We start from the raw sequence: 20,365 nt of genomic DNA on the forward strand, positions 1-20,365 counted from the left end.
TAAGTGGTACTGAGAGGTAGGTTCTAAATTGAAATGTATAAAGTTACTCCCATTCAGTTTGTATTGTATCTTGTTATAACAGCCATGGTTTATCCAAGGATGATGATTTTGAAAGAAACAAATAGATTGTAGAGAGCATTTATCAGTCAAATCCAGAAGGCTTTTGCATCTGCTTTAAGAAGTAGTTAAGGACTGATTTGCTCCAAATACATACACTGAAATAGAAGGCTGAGAACCTTGATAATAGAAGGCTTGATAACCTCAGGCATATCACTGAGAAAGAATATGATGAAATGAGCCTAAACCAGGTGCTCATTGGATGGGCTTTTTTTGTAATATTGTACTTCCTTCTAATGTGACAAATAGCTTTGTAAGATTTGTGATAAAACTACTTTTGATAAAAATTTTACTAATATGTTAGCCAATCTCCAGGTGATGGCTGGAGATCACTGAGAATTACAATTGTTCTCCAGATGGCAGAGATCAGTTCCCCTTGTTGTGAGGGGAGGAGTGAATGCCTTCACGTGGGTGGGTGAGAAGACAGCAAGGCAGGGCGGGGTGGGGGGCATTCATGCAGAGCCTCTTTCGAGAGCCTGTTATTGTTTTCCACAAGGGGCCTTATTCCGTGTGTCTCTGTCTTATTTATTTATTTCTTCGATCATGCATTGCATGGTTACAATTTGTCTTAAATATTGTACCATACTGTTCTATGTACTGCATATTTTAGCATAGTCTTTTGTTGTATAACTGTCAAGCTGCTTTAGAAAGAAATGTTTGTTTCTTTTTATAAAAGAACAAAATTTGGATCTCTAAGTTAATGTAAAATTCATGTTTGTGTATGGCGCTGATAATTTTGCAGTAAATTGTGGTTTGGGACAGAGTATACACAGAGCACAAGGGTGTCGAACTCATTTATTATGAGGGCCAGATCTGATGTAAAAGAGATCTTGTTGGGCTGGGCCATGTCTGGTTGGGCTGAGCCATTTCGGACTGGGCCATGTGTGTACCTATTTAAGATTAGGTAGCAGAGATATAAATTTTTATAAAGAACGCAGACAAACACATATTTTTTAAAAATTTAAAACGTGTTTAAAATGTTAGCACTCATTGGTGATCTTAAAGGTGTTTTCTTTATATTTCTCCCATGGGATCTAGGGAACTGGGCAAAGGAAACTCTGGCTCTTTCCTTCCTTCCTCAGGGATTGGAGGGGGGGGGGGAGGAAACTCAGTCAATAGAAGGAAGAGAGGCTTGGCTCAGTATTTCTACTGTGCGATTGAGAGAGCCTGGCAAAGCAAGCTATTCCTTCCCGAGGGAGGAGCCTCAGCCAATGGAAAAACTAGAGGTTTTGTTCTGTGACTCCTGTGCAATTGAGCAAGCTTTGCAAAGCAAGCTGTTATGCAGAAGGAAGCAAGAGAGAGGGTGAAGGAAGCAAATGACAGCCAGTTGCTCAGGGGCCTTATAAGAGCCCTCTGGGGTTTTGATTTGGCCCCCAAACTGCATGTTTGACACCCCTCCTTTAGCATATTAAGATTGGTTTAGAGAACATTTCACTCAGCTTTGTCTTTAATTTCCATGCAGTAGAAAACTGAATTGCTTCCTTAAATCTTTATATTAAATCTTTATATGAATCAATATTGGTAAATGTGGAAGGAAAAACTCTTTTGGTAATAGCATGTTATTACTACAGTGTACAGTACTTGCAGTTGTTCTGTGTTTTTAATATAACATAAGTATGTTTTTTGGATTGCCATGTTACAACAATATTTAACCTAAAATAATTCTTAGCCTATAATTCCATTTACTAGAGATCATAGCATAATACATAGATGTGACAATTTCAACTATAATGAGCAATTATGTGGGTTTCCAGCTGTTTGAATTGGAAACATTTCTGATGCCCTTAAATAGATAGTGATCTGATTTAGCATGTTTGTTTGACTTTAATTTGTAAACAAAAAAAATATGGTGCCATGGTAATTTTATGTGCTACATAAGTATTCTGTCTTTTTTTCCCTCATAGCAAAAAGTACTGGAATATATGATTAAGGAAAATATTTAATACAATGCATAATATAGTGTATAAGTAAAATTTTGCATATGTAGTAACTAATAGTAATGGTAATTGAGTTCCATTAAACAGGTTTCTATCAAACCAAAATGTTTGGCATTGGCATTTTCCCTTACATAATAAAAATATATTTGAGATAATATCCTCTTCTCTCCTCACTGTGGGCCCATTCCTTATCACTGTAATATTGTCCTAGTTGCTGTCTGCTGTTATATTAAAGGAACTATCTTTCCTAAGTTCCTCTCCCTTTTTTTTCTGTTCCCATTCCTTTCTAATATGGTCCACTTTGGGTATAGTGTGAGCCCACATATGGGATATATCATCTTTAAATTGGTGTTCAGCATCCAGAGCATAAAATAAGTGTACTTATAGTCACAGATTTAGCGGAAAGATTCTTAAAAACTTCCCTGTTACACTGTCTTGATTTGACTCCATGACTCCTCACCAAACCAGTGGCATGTAGCAACCACTGATACTGCTTCAGCATGATTGGAGCGGTTGCAGCAATTTGGGCAAAGGACAGAATTCCATAGGCTTTCTGTTTATTCTTTGGTTTATTTATTTATTTATTTATATTTTATTTATTTAATAGGCTTATATTCTGCCTTTTCCCATAAACGGGCTCAAGGTGGATCACAACATATAAAATAATAATAAAAACCTTCATATCAAAGTTAAAACACCAATTTAAAATTAACAGTAAAAACAATAAATAAAACGCACCACCGGCGGACAGGGCACAGCATATAAATAACCAGTTGTAGGCCCAGTTTCACCAGTCATAGCTAAGTTGTTTGACTGATCACTATCTGTTCATCTAGTGCAGGGGTCCCCACCCCCCGGGCCATGGACCAGTACTGGTACCGGTATTTCTTCACCCAAAGGGTGATTAACATGTGGAATTCACTGCCACAGGAAGTGGTGGCGGCTACAAGCATAGCCAGCTTTAAGAAGGGATTGGATAAAAATATGGAGCAGAGGTCCATCAGTGGCTATTAGCCACTGTGTGTTGTGTGTGTGTGTGTGTGTGTATGTGTTTATATTTATGTATGTATATATATGTGTATGTGTGTATATACACACATGCACATATATTGGCGACTGTGTGACACAGAATGTTGGACTGGATGGGCCATTGGCCTGATCCAACATGGCTTCCCTTATGTTCTTATGGTCCGTGGCCTGTTAGCAACCTCGCTCCAAAGCACCACCTCTTTCATCTGCCTGGGTCCCAGGCGGGCGGAAGAGGCAATGCAGCAGTGACCTTCACCTACCCTTCATTTAAAGAACCCCAAGGGGAACAGCCTGGGGCAGCCAAAACCCCCAGAACCTTCCCCCCCACACACACGCACCGGTCTATGGAAAAATTGTCTTCCATGAAACCGGTCCCTGGTACCAAAAAGGTTGGGAGCCACTGCTCTAGTGTGCTGTGGGGTTTGAGAGGATTGGAGCCATCAGTGTGGCATCCTGTGTTACTGCATGCTGAGCTGGAGACTGGACCCCTTAGAGAATTTGAGATTATTGTTCTTTGTTGTTGTCCTGTGCAGGCTGGCTGTCAGAAGATTTTTTGCTAGCATAGTAACAGATCAGGAGGATACCCTCCCACCTGGAGATGTTGAAGCAGTTTCCTGCCTAAAGGTCATGTGCTCCAGGGTGGGGCTCCACACACTCCCTCAGTTCATCTGTTGCTGCTGCTTGAGAAGAATGGCTTGTAGCTAGCTCATCAATGTTAGTTATCTACAATACTTAGAGAAGATGTTATTTTAAAAATGTTCTGCATGCTCCACAAAGATGGCAAAGACCAATGAGCATGAAGTATGCCTGATTTGTTTGGGGGAGAGTCATAATGTCATGGCATGTTCTGTCTGCCAGCGGTTCACCCCTAAGGCAAGAGCTGACAGATCATCGCAGTTAAAAGGGGGAAAGAAATCTTCTAACAGAACAGCTTTTAACACGAAAGCAGTTAAACTATCTGCCCAGGTGAAACAACTGACAGTGAAACAGGTGAAATACTGCAACCACTTTCTGAACATGTGTCTTGCATGCTGTCTGCGATTTTTGCTCATTCAGTTCCATGATCGGATCCAACTCAAAAGATTCCGAAACATCTAAGACTGCAGTGAACAGGTCTACATCAGAATTTCCTCATTAAAACATGTTGAGGTCTAAACATAGATCACACAAATCAGAGCCTGTGACTCTGACAGTGAAATCAGAATGGAAATCTATGGTTCCTAAGTCTATGGAGGCAGAACTGATACAACAAAATGCTCCAAATACTCCATCTCCAGTTTACCTTTCACTGGACATTCTCCCTTGATCTGCCACTTCCACCCTCTCAAATATCAGATTATCCTGACACGTCTTCCCAGTGGGTGCAAGCTGGCTCATGGTAACAGGAACCATGTTGTGACCAGCCACAATACCCAACAGAACATTCTGTGTTTTTGGAGTCATGCATGGAACCGGAGACTCATAGGATGGATCTTCCACAAACTCCTATAGAGTGGGCCTCACAGTTGATACTGATGATTTACAGCAGGGGTGGCCAAACTTGATTAACTTAAGAGCCACATAGAATAAGTGTCAGATGTTTGAGAGCCACAAGACATGAACATCAGATGTTGGAAGGAAGAAGGAAGGAAGGCAGGTAGGCAAATAGATGGGGGAGGGAGGAGGGAAGGAGAGGTGAAAAGCAAGCAACTTCAACTTAAATGCATTCTCCTGCTGGCTGCCTTGGCTTGGAGAAGTGATTTAAAGAGAGAAATGCCTTCTCCTGGCCAGCTGATGGTGGGGGTGGGGGGCGTCAAGAACCACAAAATATGTGTGAAAAAGCCACATGTGGCTCCCGAGCCACAGTTTGGCTACCCCAATCTACAGTTTTGAAAATGAAGAGGATCATAGATCAATGGGCAGCTCCAGCTTGACATCAGACCCATCCTCCAATGACACAGTGGACAATCATGATCTAGTCTCACCAACAAAGAACTTGCAGCTCTATGTTGAACAGATGATTTACAGGGTGCAATCTCTAGATACTTAGATTGACAGAGGCAAAACCAAAGGAAAAGATCTTAGGCAGGCTCTATTCAAGGGGTGGTCAAAACTGCTTAATGTAAGAGCCACATAAAATAAACATCAGATGTTTGAGAGCCACAGTATATGAACAAATATTACACACATGTTTTTATTAAAACTCGGAATAGTTTTTTTACACAGGAAGACAAAATACATATGTATGCACTTTACAATGTGACCATGCTAGAAAGTTTTTTTTAAAGAAACAATAGCTGGGAATACCAGTCTCCATAAAACCAGTATAGATAAAGATTAGGGAATTACTTTTTTTGCCCCAGCAGGAGAAGGAAATACACGTGTACCATATAAATCACTGACCACTGTTTGCATCATTATGCATCTTTCCTTGTCTTGACACCAAGGTTAGTAAATACAGCTACACGAGTTGTGAAACTAAGAGGGAACCCTGCACCACTCTCTTTAATTCTATCTCTCCTTTCAGAGGGACAACCTAATGGGGGGGAAGAACCTGAGAAAAGGTGCAAAGTGTTATCACAGGCAAACCAAGGGACACCACTTCACTGCTGGTTCTGCAGCCGCCTGGAAAAACTACTGGGAGACAAGTTACCCCCCCCCCCTTATTTCTAAAGCCCAGCAGAGGAGGGGGATGCAGCAGCTCCCCCATGCTCAGCAGACCCACAAATCTGTTAGGGACAACAGCTTGACTGGCCACAGCCTCTGGCTACCAGGCTGGCTAGTCAAGGGAGGAAGGCAAGCCTTTTCTATCAGTGCCATAGCCTGCTCAGCTAGGCCGTAGAGCCTACCATTGGCCATCATACTGCACCTTACAGAGGAAGGGTGAAGGTAGTCATCACCCTCCACCCAGTCCCGCCACCATCATCGCTTGCTAAGCCAAGGGCTACCACTGGCGCTCACCCTCTCAAATTTCTTCCCTCCTTCACTCACTTCACTTCTTATTGCCCTTCTTGCCAATGGCTGCATTTCGGTTGCTCTGTCCATCCAGTAGGGAAGGGTGGGAGTCTTATTCCTAGTTTCAAGATAATTTAAAACAAGTCTAAAGTTGGTCAACTGCAACACCAGGCATCAAGAGTTCATGGGCAAGCTTCTTAAGCACATTTTCTGACTAGCTCTTGAAGGCACCCTACTTTCATTTCAAGAGGGCTTATCCAGATTCTTGCCAAAGTGGCAAGAGATCACATCTAATATATGGGTGTTGTCTATTGTTAAGCATGATTATTGTTTAGAGTTTATGCGTTCCCACTGTTACAGTCAATTGCACAAACTATTGACAGTAGTTTTCCTGAATGTAATACTGAGTTACATAAAGGGACAGTCCAATATCTGACCCTTTATGAATCACAGTTTGTTTTTACTTGAAAGTCTTTTTGATTAATACAAAAATGGTGCTTTATGTCCAATCTTGAATTTGAGAGGTCTTAATAATTTTCTTAATATATGCCAATTTAAAATGATTTCCTTGACGGCAATCGCACAGTTACTGAACCCAGGAGATTAACTTGCAGTACTAGATCTCCAAGATGCTTATCTTCATGTTCACATTAATGTGAACTATAAGAAATATTTTTGATTCTTAGTACAGGGTACCCTTTATGAACAGGGTATCCCTTTAGTCTAGCAAGTCACATGTGTATTTACTAAATGTATGGCAATAGGGGTGGCCCATTTGAAGTCAAAAGGTTGTTCAGTCTTTCCTTATCTTGATTATGCCTCTTTGCAGCTCCCTCTAAGCAGGAACTTCAGGCTTAACTTTCGCTAGCAGTTCAAGTCTGGCAGGAGCTGGGCCTTGATATTAATTGGAAAAAATCCCAGTTATGCCCCCAGCAGCAGATGCTGTTTATTGGAGCTACATGTTTTATATAATAGAAACCCTGTAGTAGTGGCCAAATAAGAATTTCCCATTGGCTGCAGAGTGTCAACCACCCCCCTAAGGACTGTTGCATTCCATTGTCTGAGGACTGAGGCACTGCTTCACAGAGGAGAGAAAGAAAGCCTGCCCTCGGTTGGCTGAGGGTTCCTCCCCCTCCTCCTCTGAGGAACCAAACAGCCAGAGAGACATAGGGAAAAAAATGGCCTCCCTTGGTAGCAGAACAATTACATTTTATTCTAGATACAGAGAGACAGAGGGAAAGAGAGACAGACAGAGAAAGTCCTGTATTTAAGATTGGGCCACTGGGGATGCTGTCTTCACTTTAAGCTCAATACCTGTTACTAGCCACCCAAGCTTAGTTTTGTCAGTAAAAGGTGTGGAGAGGAGGCCCTTTCCAGGCCTATTTGGCCTTTGAGGGAGAACTCATTGAGGCTGGTCCTGACTAGGATCGCCAGCTCCGGGTTGGGAAATTCCTGGATATTTTGTGGTGGAATCTTTGGTAGCCAGACTTTGGGGAGAGGAGAGGCCACAGCTGAATATTATGTCACAGAGTCCACCCTCCAAAGCAGTTATTTTTTCCAGGAGGAGAGTTTTAGGCTCCACCTGGAGGTTGGCTACCTTAGGCCTGGCAGCACTCTCTGGGTGACTTGATGCCACCTGACTGGCATGATTTAACTAAGCCTGCCTGCTTGCTCCTGTTCAGCAGCAGTCCCCCTATGACAGCCAGTGTAATGTGGCACTCAGTGCTTCAGAGCAGGGTCTGCCAGACTTAAGTTCCTACTGTGGAAGCTGACTGGGTGATTTCGGTCCACCCACATACTTTCAGCGTAACCTGCCTCACTAAGCTGCTTTGGTACTCACTGTGTAGACAGACTGTACTTTTCCTAGAGGCTGCAGGGAGGGGGGAAGAGGTGGAAAGCTGAAGTCAGGGGGGCAGATAAAGGTAGGTTGGTGGTTGGCTGGGAAGGAGAGAGGGTTGCAATTCCAAATTGGGAAATTCTTGGAGATTTGAGGAGTGGAACCTGGAGAGAATGGGGTTTGAGGAGGGGTGGGACCTCAGACAGGTACAATGCCATAGACTCTAGCCTCCAAATTAGCCATTTCCTCCTGGGGAACCATTGTTGCCAATCTCCAGGTGAGGCCTGGTGATCACTCAGAATACAACTGCTCTCCAGATGGGCAGATATCAGTTTTCTTGGAGAAAATGGTAGACTTTGAGTCATTATACCCTGCTGAGGTCACGCCTCTGACAGCTAGTGTGACATGGCAGTTGGCACTTTAGAGCAGAGTCTGCCAGACCCAGTTTCTTGGTGTAGAAGCTAACAGGGTGATTTTGGACCAGTCACAGACTTTCAGCCTAACCTGCCTCACAGGGTTGTCGTGCAGAAAGGGGGAAAGGAGAATGATGTAAGCTGCTTTGGTCCCTACTGCGGAGAAAGACTATACTTTTCCTAGATAGAGACTTCAGAGAGGGAGAAGGAGATGGAAAGCAATCTACCCCCATCTCTTTTGCCCCATCCCTTCTTTCTCAATCTACCCCCTTTGATAACCTACCCCACATTTCTCCACTTTCTCTATTTCCCTTCCCAACAGCTGCTTTATAGACATAAGAGCATGACACTCAAGCACAGCAAATTTCTAGTGTCTGTTGTGTTTCTCTTCACAACAAGCCTTATTACTAGTAAGATTCTAGGGCTGGTAGAATATTCTTAGCAATAGATAGAGCTTTAATCATTAAGCATATGGCTGACCAGCGGTCATTATCCAGAAGAAGGAGACCGTGTATTTATACCCCGCCCTTCTCTCCGAATCAGAGTCTCAGAGTGGCTTACAATCTCCTTTATCTTCTTCCCCACAACAGACACCCTATGAGGTTGGTGGGGCTGAGACAGCTCTCCCAGCAGCTGCCCTTTCAAGGACAACTCCTGCGAGAGCTATGGCTGACCCAAGGCCATTCCAGCAGCTGCAAGAGGAGGAGTGGGATATCAAACCCGGTTCTCCCAGATAAGAGTCCACACACTTTACCACTACACTAAACTGGCTTAATGGCGTTGGCGGTCTTTGTGGTTCCATTTGCTCGACTAAGGATTTGTAAGTACGGAATTGATTTATAAGGGTGTTCAGTCCTGTTCTACACTCTCAAAACTACAGTTTTTTCTAGCCAGAAAGGGATTCTTAGAGTGGTAGACACTCAACATCTACCTAATGGTAGGAATGTCCTTTGGGACACATACCCCTCAGATTACAGTTAAAACTGATGCTTCACTTTCTAGTTGGGATGTCCATTGCAAGAATAGGTGTCTCAATGGCACTTGGTGAAAAGCAGAAACAAGGTTACATATTAACCTTTTAGAAATGAGTGCAATTCTTAATTCCCATAACTTTTTCAAATTTACTACATAGAAAAGTGGTTCTGATCCAAACTGACAATTCCACCATTATGTATCACCTCAACAAACAGGAGGGCACCTCTTCCCTCCCTTTGTGTCAAGAAACCAGGGCCACCTGGGAAACGGCCATCACAAACCACACTTTTCTTCGAACTATACATATTGCAGGTGTGGAAAATGTAACAGCAGAAGACTCAGCAGACTACAAGACAGCAGCCACAAATGGTCCAAGATATATCCTATTTTCACAGAATGCAGGTTCCCTAAAGTCAACCTTTTTACTATACATCACAACGCACTTCACAATGCACATACAAAACACTGGTTTTGTGTCATGGCAGGTACAGAGCAGTGCTCCGTAGGAGATGCTTTCCAACAAAAGTGGAATTGGGCACTGCTCTGCATTTCCTCCCCTGCCTCTGATTGAGAGTGTGTGCAGCCACACTTATCACAGACAATACCCATTGTATAATGATTACTCCATTCTGGTCAAGGCAACTGTGGTTCCAAGTAAAGAGGTCACAGTGCAGGTATGTTCACTTTCCTCAAGTACATGATCGCCTCACATTAGGAGGCAAGACCCACTCGAACATATTGTACTGATGGCTTGGTTACTAATACCAAAAGACAAAGATTCTCATGTACAGTGTTTAATATTTTGATGAATGCTAGAAAACCTCCTCCTAGAGCCTTAGATATATTTAAATGGAAATGTTTTTGGGCCTGGTTGGGAAATGAAAGGGTGTCACCAGAAGCTTGCCTATTACCAGGAATCTTAACATAAGAGAAGCCATGTTGGATCAGGCCAGTGCCCCATCCATTCCAACACTGTGTGTCACACAGTGCCCCAAAAAATCCAAGTGCCATCAAGAGGTCCACCAGTGGGGCTAGAAGCCCTTCCACTTTGCACTCCCCCCCAAGCACAAGAATACAGAGCATCACTGCCCCAGACAGAGAGTTCCAATAATAAGCTGTGGCTAATAGCCACTGATGGACCTCTACTCCATATGCTTATCCATTCCCCTCTTGAAGCTGTTTATGCTTGTAGCCGCCACCTCCTGTGGCAGTGAATTCCACATGTTAATCACCCTTTGGGTGAAGAAGTACTTTTATCAATTTTAACCCGACTGCTCAGCAATTTCATTGAGTGCCCACAAGTTCTTGTATTGTGAGAAAGGGAGAAAGTACTTCTTTCTCTACCTTTTCTATCCCATGGATAATCTTGTAAACCTCTTATCGTGTCTCCCCGCAGTCGACGTTTCTCCAAGCTAAGGAGCCCCAAGCGTTTTAACCTTTCTTCATAGGGAAAGTGTTACATCCCTTTAATCATTCTAGTTGCCCTTTTCTGCACTTTTTCCAATGCTATAATATCTTTTTTGAGGTGTGCTGACCAGAATTGTACACAGTACTCCAAATGAGGCCACCCCATCGATTTATACAGGGGCATTGTGATACTGGCTGATTTGTTTTCAGTTCCCTTCCTAATAATTCCCAGCATGGTGTTGGCCTTTTCTATTGCAATCGCACACTGTCTTGACATTTTCAGTGAGTTATCTACCACAACCGTAAGATCTCTCTTTTGGTCAGTCTCTGCCAGTTCACACCCCATCAACTTGTATTTATAGCTAGGATTTTTGACCCCAATGTGCATTACTTTGCACTTGGCCACACTGAACCTCATCTGTCATGTTGACACCCACTCACCCAGGCTTGACAGATCCCTTTGGAGTGCTTCACAATCCTCTCTGGTTTTCACCATCCTGAACAATTTAGCGTCATCTGCAAACTTAGCCACTTCACTGCTTACTCCCAACTCCAAATCATTAATGAACAAGTTAAAGAGCATGGGACCCAGTACTGAGCCCTGCGCCTCCCCACTGCTTACCATCTTCCACTGCGAAAATCTTAGAATACCTTATATCACTGAAACAGGCAGGTCTGTTCAATTCCTCTGTAAAAGTACAGTTGTCTGCAATTTCTGTGTTCCGTGATCCGGTTGATGGCAAGTGAGCATGTGCAAAGAGATTCCTCAAGGCCTTAATATTACTCCCATTTTACCTCAATGGTCATTGACGCTAGTCTTGACCCACTTGATACAGTCTCCTTTTGAACCATTAGCCACTTGCTCCTTAGAAGATCTTACTTTAAAAACTGCCTTTTAAGTAGTGGTTACTTTGGGCAAGGAGAGTAGGACAAATCACAGAGCTGTCTACTTGTTGATCAAATTTTATGAGCAGAGTGTAGTACTGAGGCTCAGTGTGAAATTCTTATCTAAGGTAGTATTAAAATTTTATCTAAACCAAGATATATTAGCCAGGGAGGCAGTGGGGCCCTTGGATGACCAAGGGGTAAAAGGATTACTGAAGGAGGATAGGGAAATGGCTGAGCTGAATGCATTTTTTGCCTCCGTCTTCACTGTGGAAGGGGTGTTGAAAGACCTGAGTCAGATTGAGGTGACAAGAGAGGAGGTCCTACAACTGATGAGATGAATTCAAAACTAATAAGTCACCAGGTCCGGATGGCATGCATCCAAGAGTTCTGAAAGAACTCAAAGTTGAACTTGTGGATCTCCTGACAAAAATATGTAATCTTTCATTGAAATCTGCCTCTGTTCCTGAGGACTGGAAGGTAGTAAATGTCACCCCCATCTTTAAAAAGGGTTTCTGAGGAGATCCGGGAAATTGCAGGCCAGTCAGTTTGACTTCAATACCAGGGTAGTTTGTAGAAACCATTATCAAGGACAGAATGAGTAGGCACATTGATGAACACGGGTTATTGAGGAAGACTCAGCATGGGTTCTGTAAGGGAAGATCTTGTCTCACTAACCTGTTACAGTTCTTTGAGGGGGTGAACAAACATGTGGACAAAGGGGACCCATAGATGTTGTTTACCTTGACTTCCAGAAAGCTTTTGATAAAGTTCCTCAAACTGGAGATCCAGTTTGGTGCAGTGGTTAAGTGCGCGGACGTTTATCTGGGAGAACTGGGTTTGATTCCCCACTCCTCCACTTGTACCTGCTGGAATGGCCTTGGGTCAGCCATAGCTCTGGCAGAGGCTGTCCTTGAAAGGGCAGCTGCCGTGAGAGCCCTCTCCAGCCCCACCCACTTCACAGGGTGTCCGTTGTGGGAGAGGGAGATAAAGGAGATTGTGAGCCGCTGTGAGACTCTTCGGAGTGGAGGGCGAGATATAAATCCAATATCATCATCTTCTCATCAAAGGCTCCTTAGTAAGCTCGAGAGTCATGGAGTAAAAGGACAGGTCCTCTTGTGGATCAGAAACTGGCTAATTAATAGGAAACAGAGAGTGAGTATAAATCAGCAGTCTTCACAGTGGAAGATGGTAAGCATTGGGGTGCCGCAGGGCTCAGTACTGGGCCCCATGCTCTTTAACGTGTTCATAAATGATTTTGAGTTGAGAGTAAGCATTGAAGTGGCTAAGTTTGCAGGTGACACTAAATTGTTCAGGGTGGTAAGAACCAGAGAGGATTGTGAGGAACTCCAAAGGGATCTGTTGAGGCTGGGTGAGTGGGCGTCAACGTGGCAGATGAGGTTCAATGTGGCCAAGTGCAAAGTAATGCACATTGGAGCCAAAAATCCTAGCTACAAATACAAGTTGATGGGGTGTGAACTGGCAGAGATTGACCAAAAGAGATATCTTGGGGTCGTGGTAGATAACTCACTGAAAATGTCAAGATTGCAATAAAAAAGGCCAATGCCATGCTGGGAATTATTAGGGAGGGCATTGAAAACAAATCAGCCATTATCATAATGCCCCTGTATAAATCGATGGTGCAGTCTCATTTGGAATACTATGTACAATTCTGGTCAGCGCACCTCAGAAAGGATATTATAGCATTGGAAAAAGTGCAGAAAAGGGTAACTAGAATGATTAAAGGTTTGGAACACTTTTCCTATGAAGAAAGATTAAAACGCTTGGGGCTCTTTAGCTTGGAGAAATGTCGACTGCGGGGTGACATGATTATCCATGGGATTGAGAAAGTAGAGAAAGAAGTACTTTTCTCCCTTTCTCACAATACAAGAACTCGTGGGCATTCAATGAAATTGCTGAGCAGTAGGGTTAGAACGGATAAAAGGAAGTACTTCTTCACCCAAAGGGTGATTAACATGTGGAATTCACTGCAACAGGAGGTGGTGGCGGCTACAAGCATAGCCAGCTTCAAGAGGGGTTTGGATAAAAATATGGAGCAGAGGTCCATCAGTGGCTATTAGCCACAGTATATTATTGGAACTGTCTGGGTAGTGATGCTCTGTATTCTTGGTGCTTGTCGGGAGGGCCAAGTGGAAGGGCTTCTAGCCCCACTTGTGAACCTCCTTTCTTTTTTGGCTACTGTTTGACACAGAGTGTTGGACTGGGTGGGTCATTAGCCTGATCCAACATGGCTTCTCTTATGTCGTTATGTTCTTACTCTGTATTTTTTTCTCACACTCATCATGGGAGGCAGAAAAAGTTAACATAGTTTGGGTGTTAAACGTGCACTTCTGTTTTATTTAAAAAGAACAAGTGACAAAAACTTCACAACTGTTTCTTTGCTTCACTGGCCAATCTAATGGGAGGGCAGTGTCAGTGCAGATCATCTCAAGATGGAAAGTGGCAGTGATCAGGAAGATGTATGCAATGACACCCATACAATGCCCCTTGAATGTTACAACACATTTAATGGGATCTCAGGTGACATCAGATACTTTTCAATGAGGCATTTCTTTGCTGGACATCAGCAAGGAAATGACTCATCATCAGCAAAACAGCTGCCTGGTCATCTGCAGACACTTCCATCAGACATTAATATAAGAAATTAGACATGTTTGGGAGCAGCAGTATTACAGTCAATCTTTCAGTAAAATTGCTCACCCCCACCACTTGGCATGTCAGCTTGGTAGTCTCCCAAGTGGAACTGCACAGGACAACGACATTGAACTTACCTGTAACTTGTTTATCGAGTTGTTCACTGAGTAGGCTTTTTTCCTCCCTTCTACTCCATGGGGAGGATTTACACACACACACACACACACCCCCAAAAGGAGTTGGTATGCGTGTGTTTGTATCCCTGGAGCACATGACTATTAGGTGGGATATGGCTTCACTGTGTCCTACTCTGTTAGTATGCTAGCAAAAAAAAATCCTTCCAGTGGCCAGCCTGCTCAGTACCCATGTGTATCTGCACAGTGACAACTTGATGAACAACAATTACAGGTAAGTACACCGTTATCTTTTTAAAGATAGTACAAAATGTGTGTCTTTAGGTATTAGCTTTTCCACCTGAATTCTGATATATTTTGAAATGTTTTATGAAAAAGCTTTTGAAAGTATCTGCAACTTTTGACATGAGACATCTGAAGCAGTTTCCATTCACTAACAGATTTCCAAATCATCTTTGTACTTTTAGAAAGATAACATTTCATATAGTGCCACCTGAAATTCGTCTAGTGATAAGAGCTGAAAGATTTTTGAAAAAGATACTGAAGTATGTCATTTATTTATACCTCTTCTACATTAAGTTAGGAGTTTCTTTCTATTAGTAATGATTTCAAGTAAACCTGCATTGCTGCAGGGGGAAAGTCTCAGTGTAATGCTTTTTTTCTAGGACCCACCAAATGATCCTCTTTGTGTAACTTTATTTGGTCCTAACAGAAGGTATTATACTGTAAGGTTATAGTTTCTATAGCATGTCTGTAGAGGATTAAAAACTCTGGATTTATACTAGGCCAAATCCATTGTCAATATCATGACTTCCAAGAATGCTTAATGAGGAATTGGCCTTGATATTGAGGATTGGGGCAGGCAGTTGCTCTCCCCCCTCCCTTTAAAAAAATAGTGGTAATGCCAAAAGATGATTAGTACAATTTAAATAAAAAATTAACATTAGGGAGAAGAAAGAGAAATAAGGAACACTACTATGTAGATATGCAGAATACAAATATTTTGGCTTCAGACCAGGCTATGGTTTTAGTTGATGACTTCTAGCTGAATATAAACAAAGGTTATGCCTCTTTGTTGCTTCTACTGGATTTATTTTCAGTTTTTGGTACAGTGGATCACTTCTCTCTGTGTAGGCCATGTCAGGATCTTTGCTTCTCTCAGCAATGCCTGTTGTCTGTTCCCTCTTGAAAGGAACAGAAAAGTTATAGTCTGCGCAAGGGATTTTTCTGTAGCTACCCCACTTTTTAAGAATGGACTGCCATGTGACGTTCAGAGTGCTTCATGTTAACTTTTTTTAGAGCACTTTCATAGACCTTTTCATAGAATTTAGATATTTGAAGTTATCACATATGGCTTGGGGGGAAATTTTTAAATGACAGTTGTATTTAATACTGTTGTAAACATCTGTGAGCCAGAAGGCAGTATTAACATATTTACTAAATTAATATATACACATCGTGGAATATAGCAAGGGATGGGAGACAGCAAATACAGAGAAGCCAAACCCTTAAATGAGAAAGCAGTAACTTGGCTGTAGCTATTTTTTTAAAGAAAAATGAGAAAATGAACAGTAAAGCAGGGTGACATGGCCAAAATGTTGTGCTATATGAAAAACCTGAACAGCAGAATTCTGAAAAGTTAATATAGTACAGTGACCAGAGATATTAAAATACACCTAACTTGCAAATTTTACATTTATACAGAAGCCACAATGCAGACGTCAGAGACTGGGTCGGACACAGGTTCGACAGTGACTTTACAGACTTCTGTAGCTGGCCAAGCAGCCGTGCCCACACAAGTGGTACAGCAGTTACCAGTACAGCAACAGGTAGGTCATTGTTCATCTTTACTAAAATGTAAAGAAATCTCCTTTCCTCATTCTTTTTTTGTAATGTAGCCTTCTTACGCAGGGCAGACACAGAGAACTCAGTTTCTTCAATTTTCCTCAGAATAAAACAGCTATATAACACATCTTTACACATTACTTAGATAGTGGTTATCCACCTCATGCCATTATCTCATGCCCTATTCTTTCAGGGTGCTTTCCATCTTTAACTTTTGACCTGCAAAGCCTTTGGAAATTAATAACTTCCTACTCCCATATTAACCTGTTGGACCATTACAGTCATCTTCAGGAGCCTGTCATTGGAGGCTAGATAGATGGTAATCCAAAAAAGTGCCATCTTGTACATAGCATCAAAACTGTAGAATTGTCTCCCCACATTTATGTGTGGGGATTTATGTGTACTCCTCTATCATTGGTTTCTGCCAGAGGCAGTCTTTTTTGTTTCATTTGGTATTTCTCTTACTGACCTTTTTTCCTCTCTTGTGTATGTCTATGTGTATACATGTACACACATATTAAATGTGTGTGTTGTGTATTTATGTATGTTCTTTTTTAAAAAAGTTGTTTTTACACCTTTTTAATGGTTTGCCACTTTGAGGGTCCTAATTATGCAGAAAGGTGGAATAATAAATGTTTTAAATAAATAAATGATGTTTCTCAGCGAGAGTCCAAAGGGTGACTGTATTTGGTAGCCAACAGTTGTTTTCTCCTAATCAAAAATAAAATTTAATCTCACTAAAATGTTAACAGTAACATAGTCCTAACTAGGGATAATCATGAACTGGGAAAATGTGGTTTCATTTGTGATGCACCAACAAACTGAACTATGGGCCATCATGGACAAAAACCTGTTTGTACAATGCAGTAGAATGGCCCCTTGGCATGCTAGAGATAGCATACTCACAGTGGATCTCTACCTGTCCTCCAAGTGTGGTGAGGATTGGATTTACGGGGTTCGAGTTACAACCCTCCTCCTCGGAAAATGCTTTCTGGGGAAAATGAGGTGCAGGTTCAGGAGTGTTGTCTCTGACTTGCTAGAGACAACAAACTTGCAGTATGTCTTTGGCTGACTCTCCCCTATCTTGCCCTCCAAGTCTGGTGAGGATTGGATATATGGGGTCTGAGTTGTGCCCCCCCCAGAAGGTGCCCCCATACTACATTGTTTCCAAAGAAGTGGGGGAAAGAGCAAAAAATGCAAGAGCGGAAGCCCAGCAGAACAGAAATAGAATCAAAGTCCCTGAGAATCTGTCCAGTAGAAACTGAAGATGGGGACATTTTTGGCAACTCAGCAGAACCAGGGCAATGTTCCCTGAGATCACCTGAGATCCAAACCAGCATGCAATGGTATATGTAGATGTGGTAGCTCCAAGCCCTGAGATGTGTATTGGCATAGTGGCTTGGAGATCTAAGTAGATGTGATGGCTCAAAATTCCTGAGAAGTAGTTATACCTGGTGATTCAAAGCTTAAAGAAGCAAGTAGAGGTGGTGGGCCGAAAAGAAGATAGTAGGAATGTTATGTCTAAAGCCATGGGAAGTGGTTAGATGTGATGGTTTTAAGCTCTGAGAAGGAAGTAAACATGGTGGCTCAAGAGCCTTGAGTCCACCCCTGAAACCCAAACCCCAAGCATGCAAAGAAATACGTAGATGTGGTGGTGGCTAGAAGCCCTGAGACAGAAGTAGTGTGGGTCAAGGCCCTGAGACCAAAGTAGGCATGGTGGATTGAAATCACAAAGAAAGAAGTAGACATGGTAAATCAAAGCCCTGAGTAGGAAGTTGATGAGGTGGCTTGAAAGCCCTGAGTCCACCTCTGACACCCAAACCCCAAAGTATGCAGGGATGTATGTAGATGTGGTGGATCCAAGCCCTGAGCCCACTCCTGACACCCAAAATGTGCAGTGACCTATGTAGATGTGGTGACTGGAAGCCCTGAGGCAGAAGTAGACATGGTAGGTTAAAGCCCTGAGAAGGAAGTAGATGTGGTGGGTCAAAGCCCTGAGAAGGAAGTAGACATGGTGGGTCAAAGCCCTGAGACAGAAATTGGTGTGGTGGGTCAAAGCCCTGAGACAGAAATTTACATGGTCTATCCCTGAGTCTATCCCTGACACCACCAAAGTGTGACCACCCTCACACAGAGGTGAAACATGCAGTCAGTACCTGAAAGAGAGTCAGAAAGGTGGGCACTCCAGACTTTTGATGGGGGCTCCCCAAAGTACCCCCACAGCAACAGGGAGGGTGTAATTAATGTGGATATTTAGCTAAGGCACCCACTTAACTAGGACAAAAACAGACAGGTGCAGAGCACACCTACTGACGAGGATATTTTATTCAGTTCGGCACCTGGTTTTGGAGTACATCCATCCATCATGAGGGAAATCATAAATGCATTCTAGTAATTGTCAGGCTCTTAGGGAGCTGCTTTGGTTGAAAGCCAGGATTCAGTTATTGAATGGTTAAATGAAACCCTATATCTTTTCCACTTGTGTTGTACATTCTGAGCCCAGTATTGCTGTTCCACTAAGCTTTTTACCTTCTCTGAGTATATCAAAAGACAACTCCTTCTTAATGAAAAAACATGTTTCAGCCTACATTTTAACCCACCATATCAAGTTTGGGGAGATACGCTGACTATTTTTAAAAAATTGGTCTGTTATGAGGCTACCATTTTTTTCTAGAAATAGAGCACTTTAATAAGATAGGAAGGGGCACAGACATTATTCTGGTATTTGAGGCGTTACCCCAGTCCCATCCATGGGGGGGGGGGAGGATTTTTTTCTCTCGTCTGTTTTTCATCTCTCTTTTTCACCTTTTTCTGAGAGGAGTGATGGGGTAGGGAGAAGTGCAAAGGGTTCTGAAAAGCATTAGCAGCATTAAAAGAAAATGCTTTCGAGGTGAAGAAAAACTTTCACTGGAAACGAGCATAAAAAACAGCTTTAAGTTGTGAATCCCTTAAGGATAAAGTGCAGCAAATTGTTTTGCCTTAAAAGATGTTTGCTAGGCTGAAAAATACCTTTGCCGCTGGTGAACTGGTGAGTGCTTTTGTGGAACTTTGCTCCCTATTCTTTCTGCCATATAATTTATAGGCTATTCTCCTTATGCTGACTGTCTGACAGTATGGCTTAAATCAGCATACATAATCTCACCACTCAGTTGTAGACATAATGCACGACTATATAGCTCTGAGTCTGGAAATGAGAAATCGTGTATAGCACAGATAATAACACTGTGATAAATTGAACTCCTCTACAAGGTGTGTGTGGGGAGAGGGTCTTAGTCATCCTCCTGGCTAGTGAATCTAAGGCTGGAAAAAGAAAATTAAGGACTCTTTGGCTATTAAATTGATGTCGATATGAAGGCTGTACAGGACTTTGTATCTTATTTTAGTTATGTTATTTTACTAGTAGAAATAGGGCCCATTGTGAAGAAAAGTACATTAGGGTCTAGAAAGAGGCTCTGGGTGAGTGCCCCCCTTTCTGTCTTCCCACCCACCCAAGTGAGGGCATTCACTCCCCCCTACCTCAAGGGGAGCTGATCTCTGCTGTCTGGAGAGCAGTTGTAATTCTGAGTGAACTCCAGCCCTCACCTGGAGATTGGCAAAAGTGTTTCCACAGGAGGAAATGGCTGGTTTGGAGAGTGGAGTCTATGGCATTTTACCTGTCTGTCATCCCACTCCTCCTCGAACCCTACCGTCTCCAGACTCTACCCCTCAAATCTCCAGGAATTTGCCAACTGTTAAGTCACACTGGATGTCATGGGGAGCTGCTGCTTAACAGGAGCAAGCATCCAGGCCTAGTTAAGTCATTACAGTCAGGTGGCATCAAGTCACCCAGAGAGTGCTGCCAGACCTAGGGTAGCTAATCTGCAGGTGGAGCCCGAAGATCTGCTGGGATCACAACTGAACTCCAGACAGCAGATTTTTCTCTCCCTGGAGAAAATAACTGCTTTGAAGGATGGACTCTATGACGTATTCAGCTGAGTGCAACACTGGATGCCTAGCAACAGCCTCTGGCTATCAGCTTCCCCAGTGGGGAAGATAGAGGGAGTGAGTGACAGGAAAGAGATGGCTGCCATGGCCTCTGAAGGAATACTTTGTAAGGCCGCAGTAGATCAGCAGCCCTTTCTGAGGCCAGTTGATGGAGAGGAAACAGAGAAGTGTCGGAGATGGGTCTTTCTCTGAGGTAAGACTGTTTTGGTGGTT

At 42.8% G+C, this 20,365-nt stretch overlaps 1 protein-coding gene across 7 annotated transcripts in view; it reads left to right on the forward strand.

Annotated features, from left to right (window-relative positions):
* Positions 1-20,365, forward strand: part of RFX3 (regulatory factor X3) — a 325,131-nt gene that overhangs the window by 136,674 nt on the left and 168,092 nt on the right. For all 7 annotated transcript variants that reach the window (XM_060237388.1, XM_060237389.1, XM_060237390.1 and 4 more), the window contains one exon: positions 16,028-16,152. In XM_060237388.1, coding sequence (XP_060093371.1) covers positions 16,036-16,152 — 117 coding nt within the window. In that variant the 5' untranslated portion in view covers positions 16,028-16,035. The remainder of the gene's footprint in view (positions 1-16,027; positions 16,153-20,365) is intronic.

Source organism: Heteronotia binoei, chromosome 4 (assembly GCF_032191835.1).
Source record: "Heteronotia binoei isolate CCM8104 ecotype False Entrance Well chromosome 4, APGP_CSIRO_Hbin_v1, whole genome shotgun sequence".
Taxonomy (NCBI): Eukaryota; Metazoa; Chordata; class Lepidosauria; order Squamata; family Gekkonidae; genus Heteronotia; species Heteronotia binoei.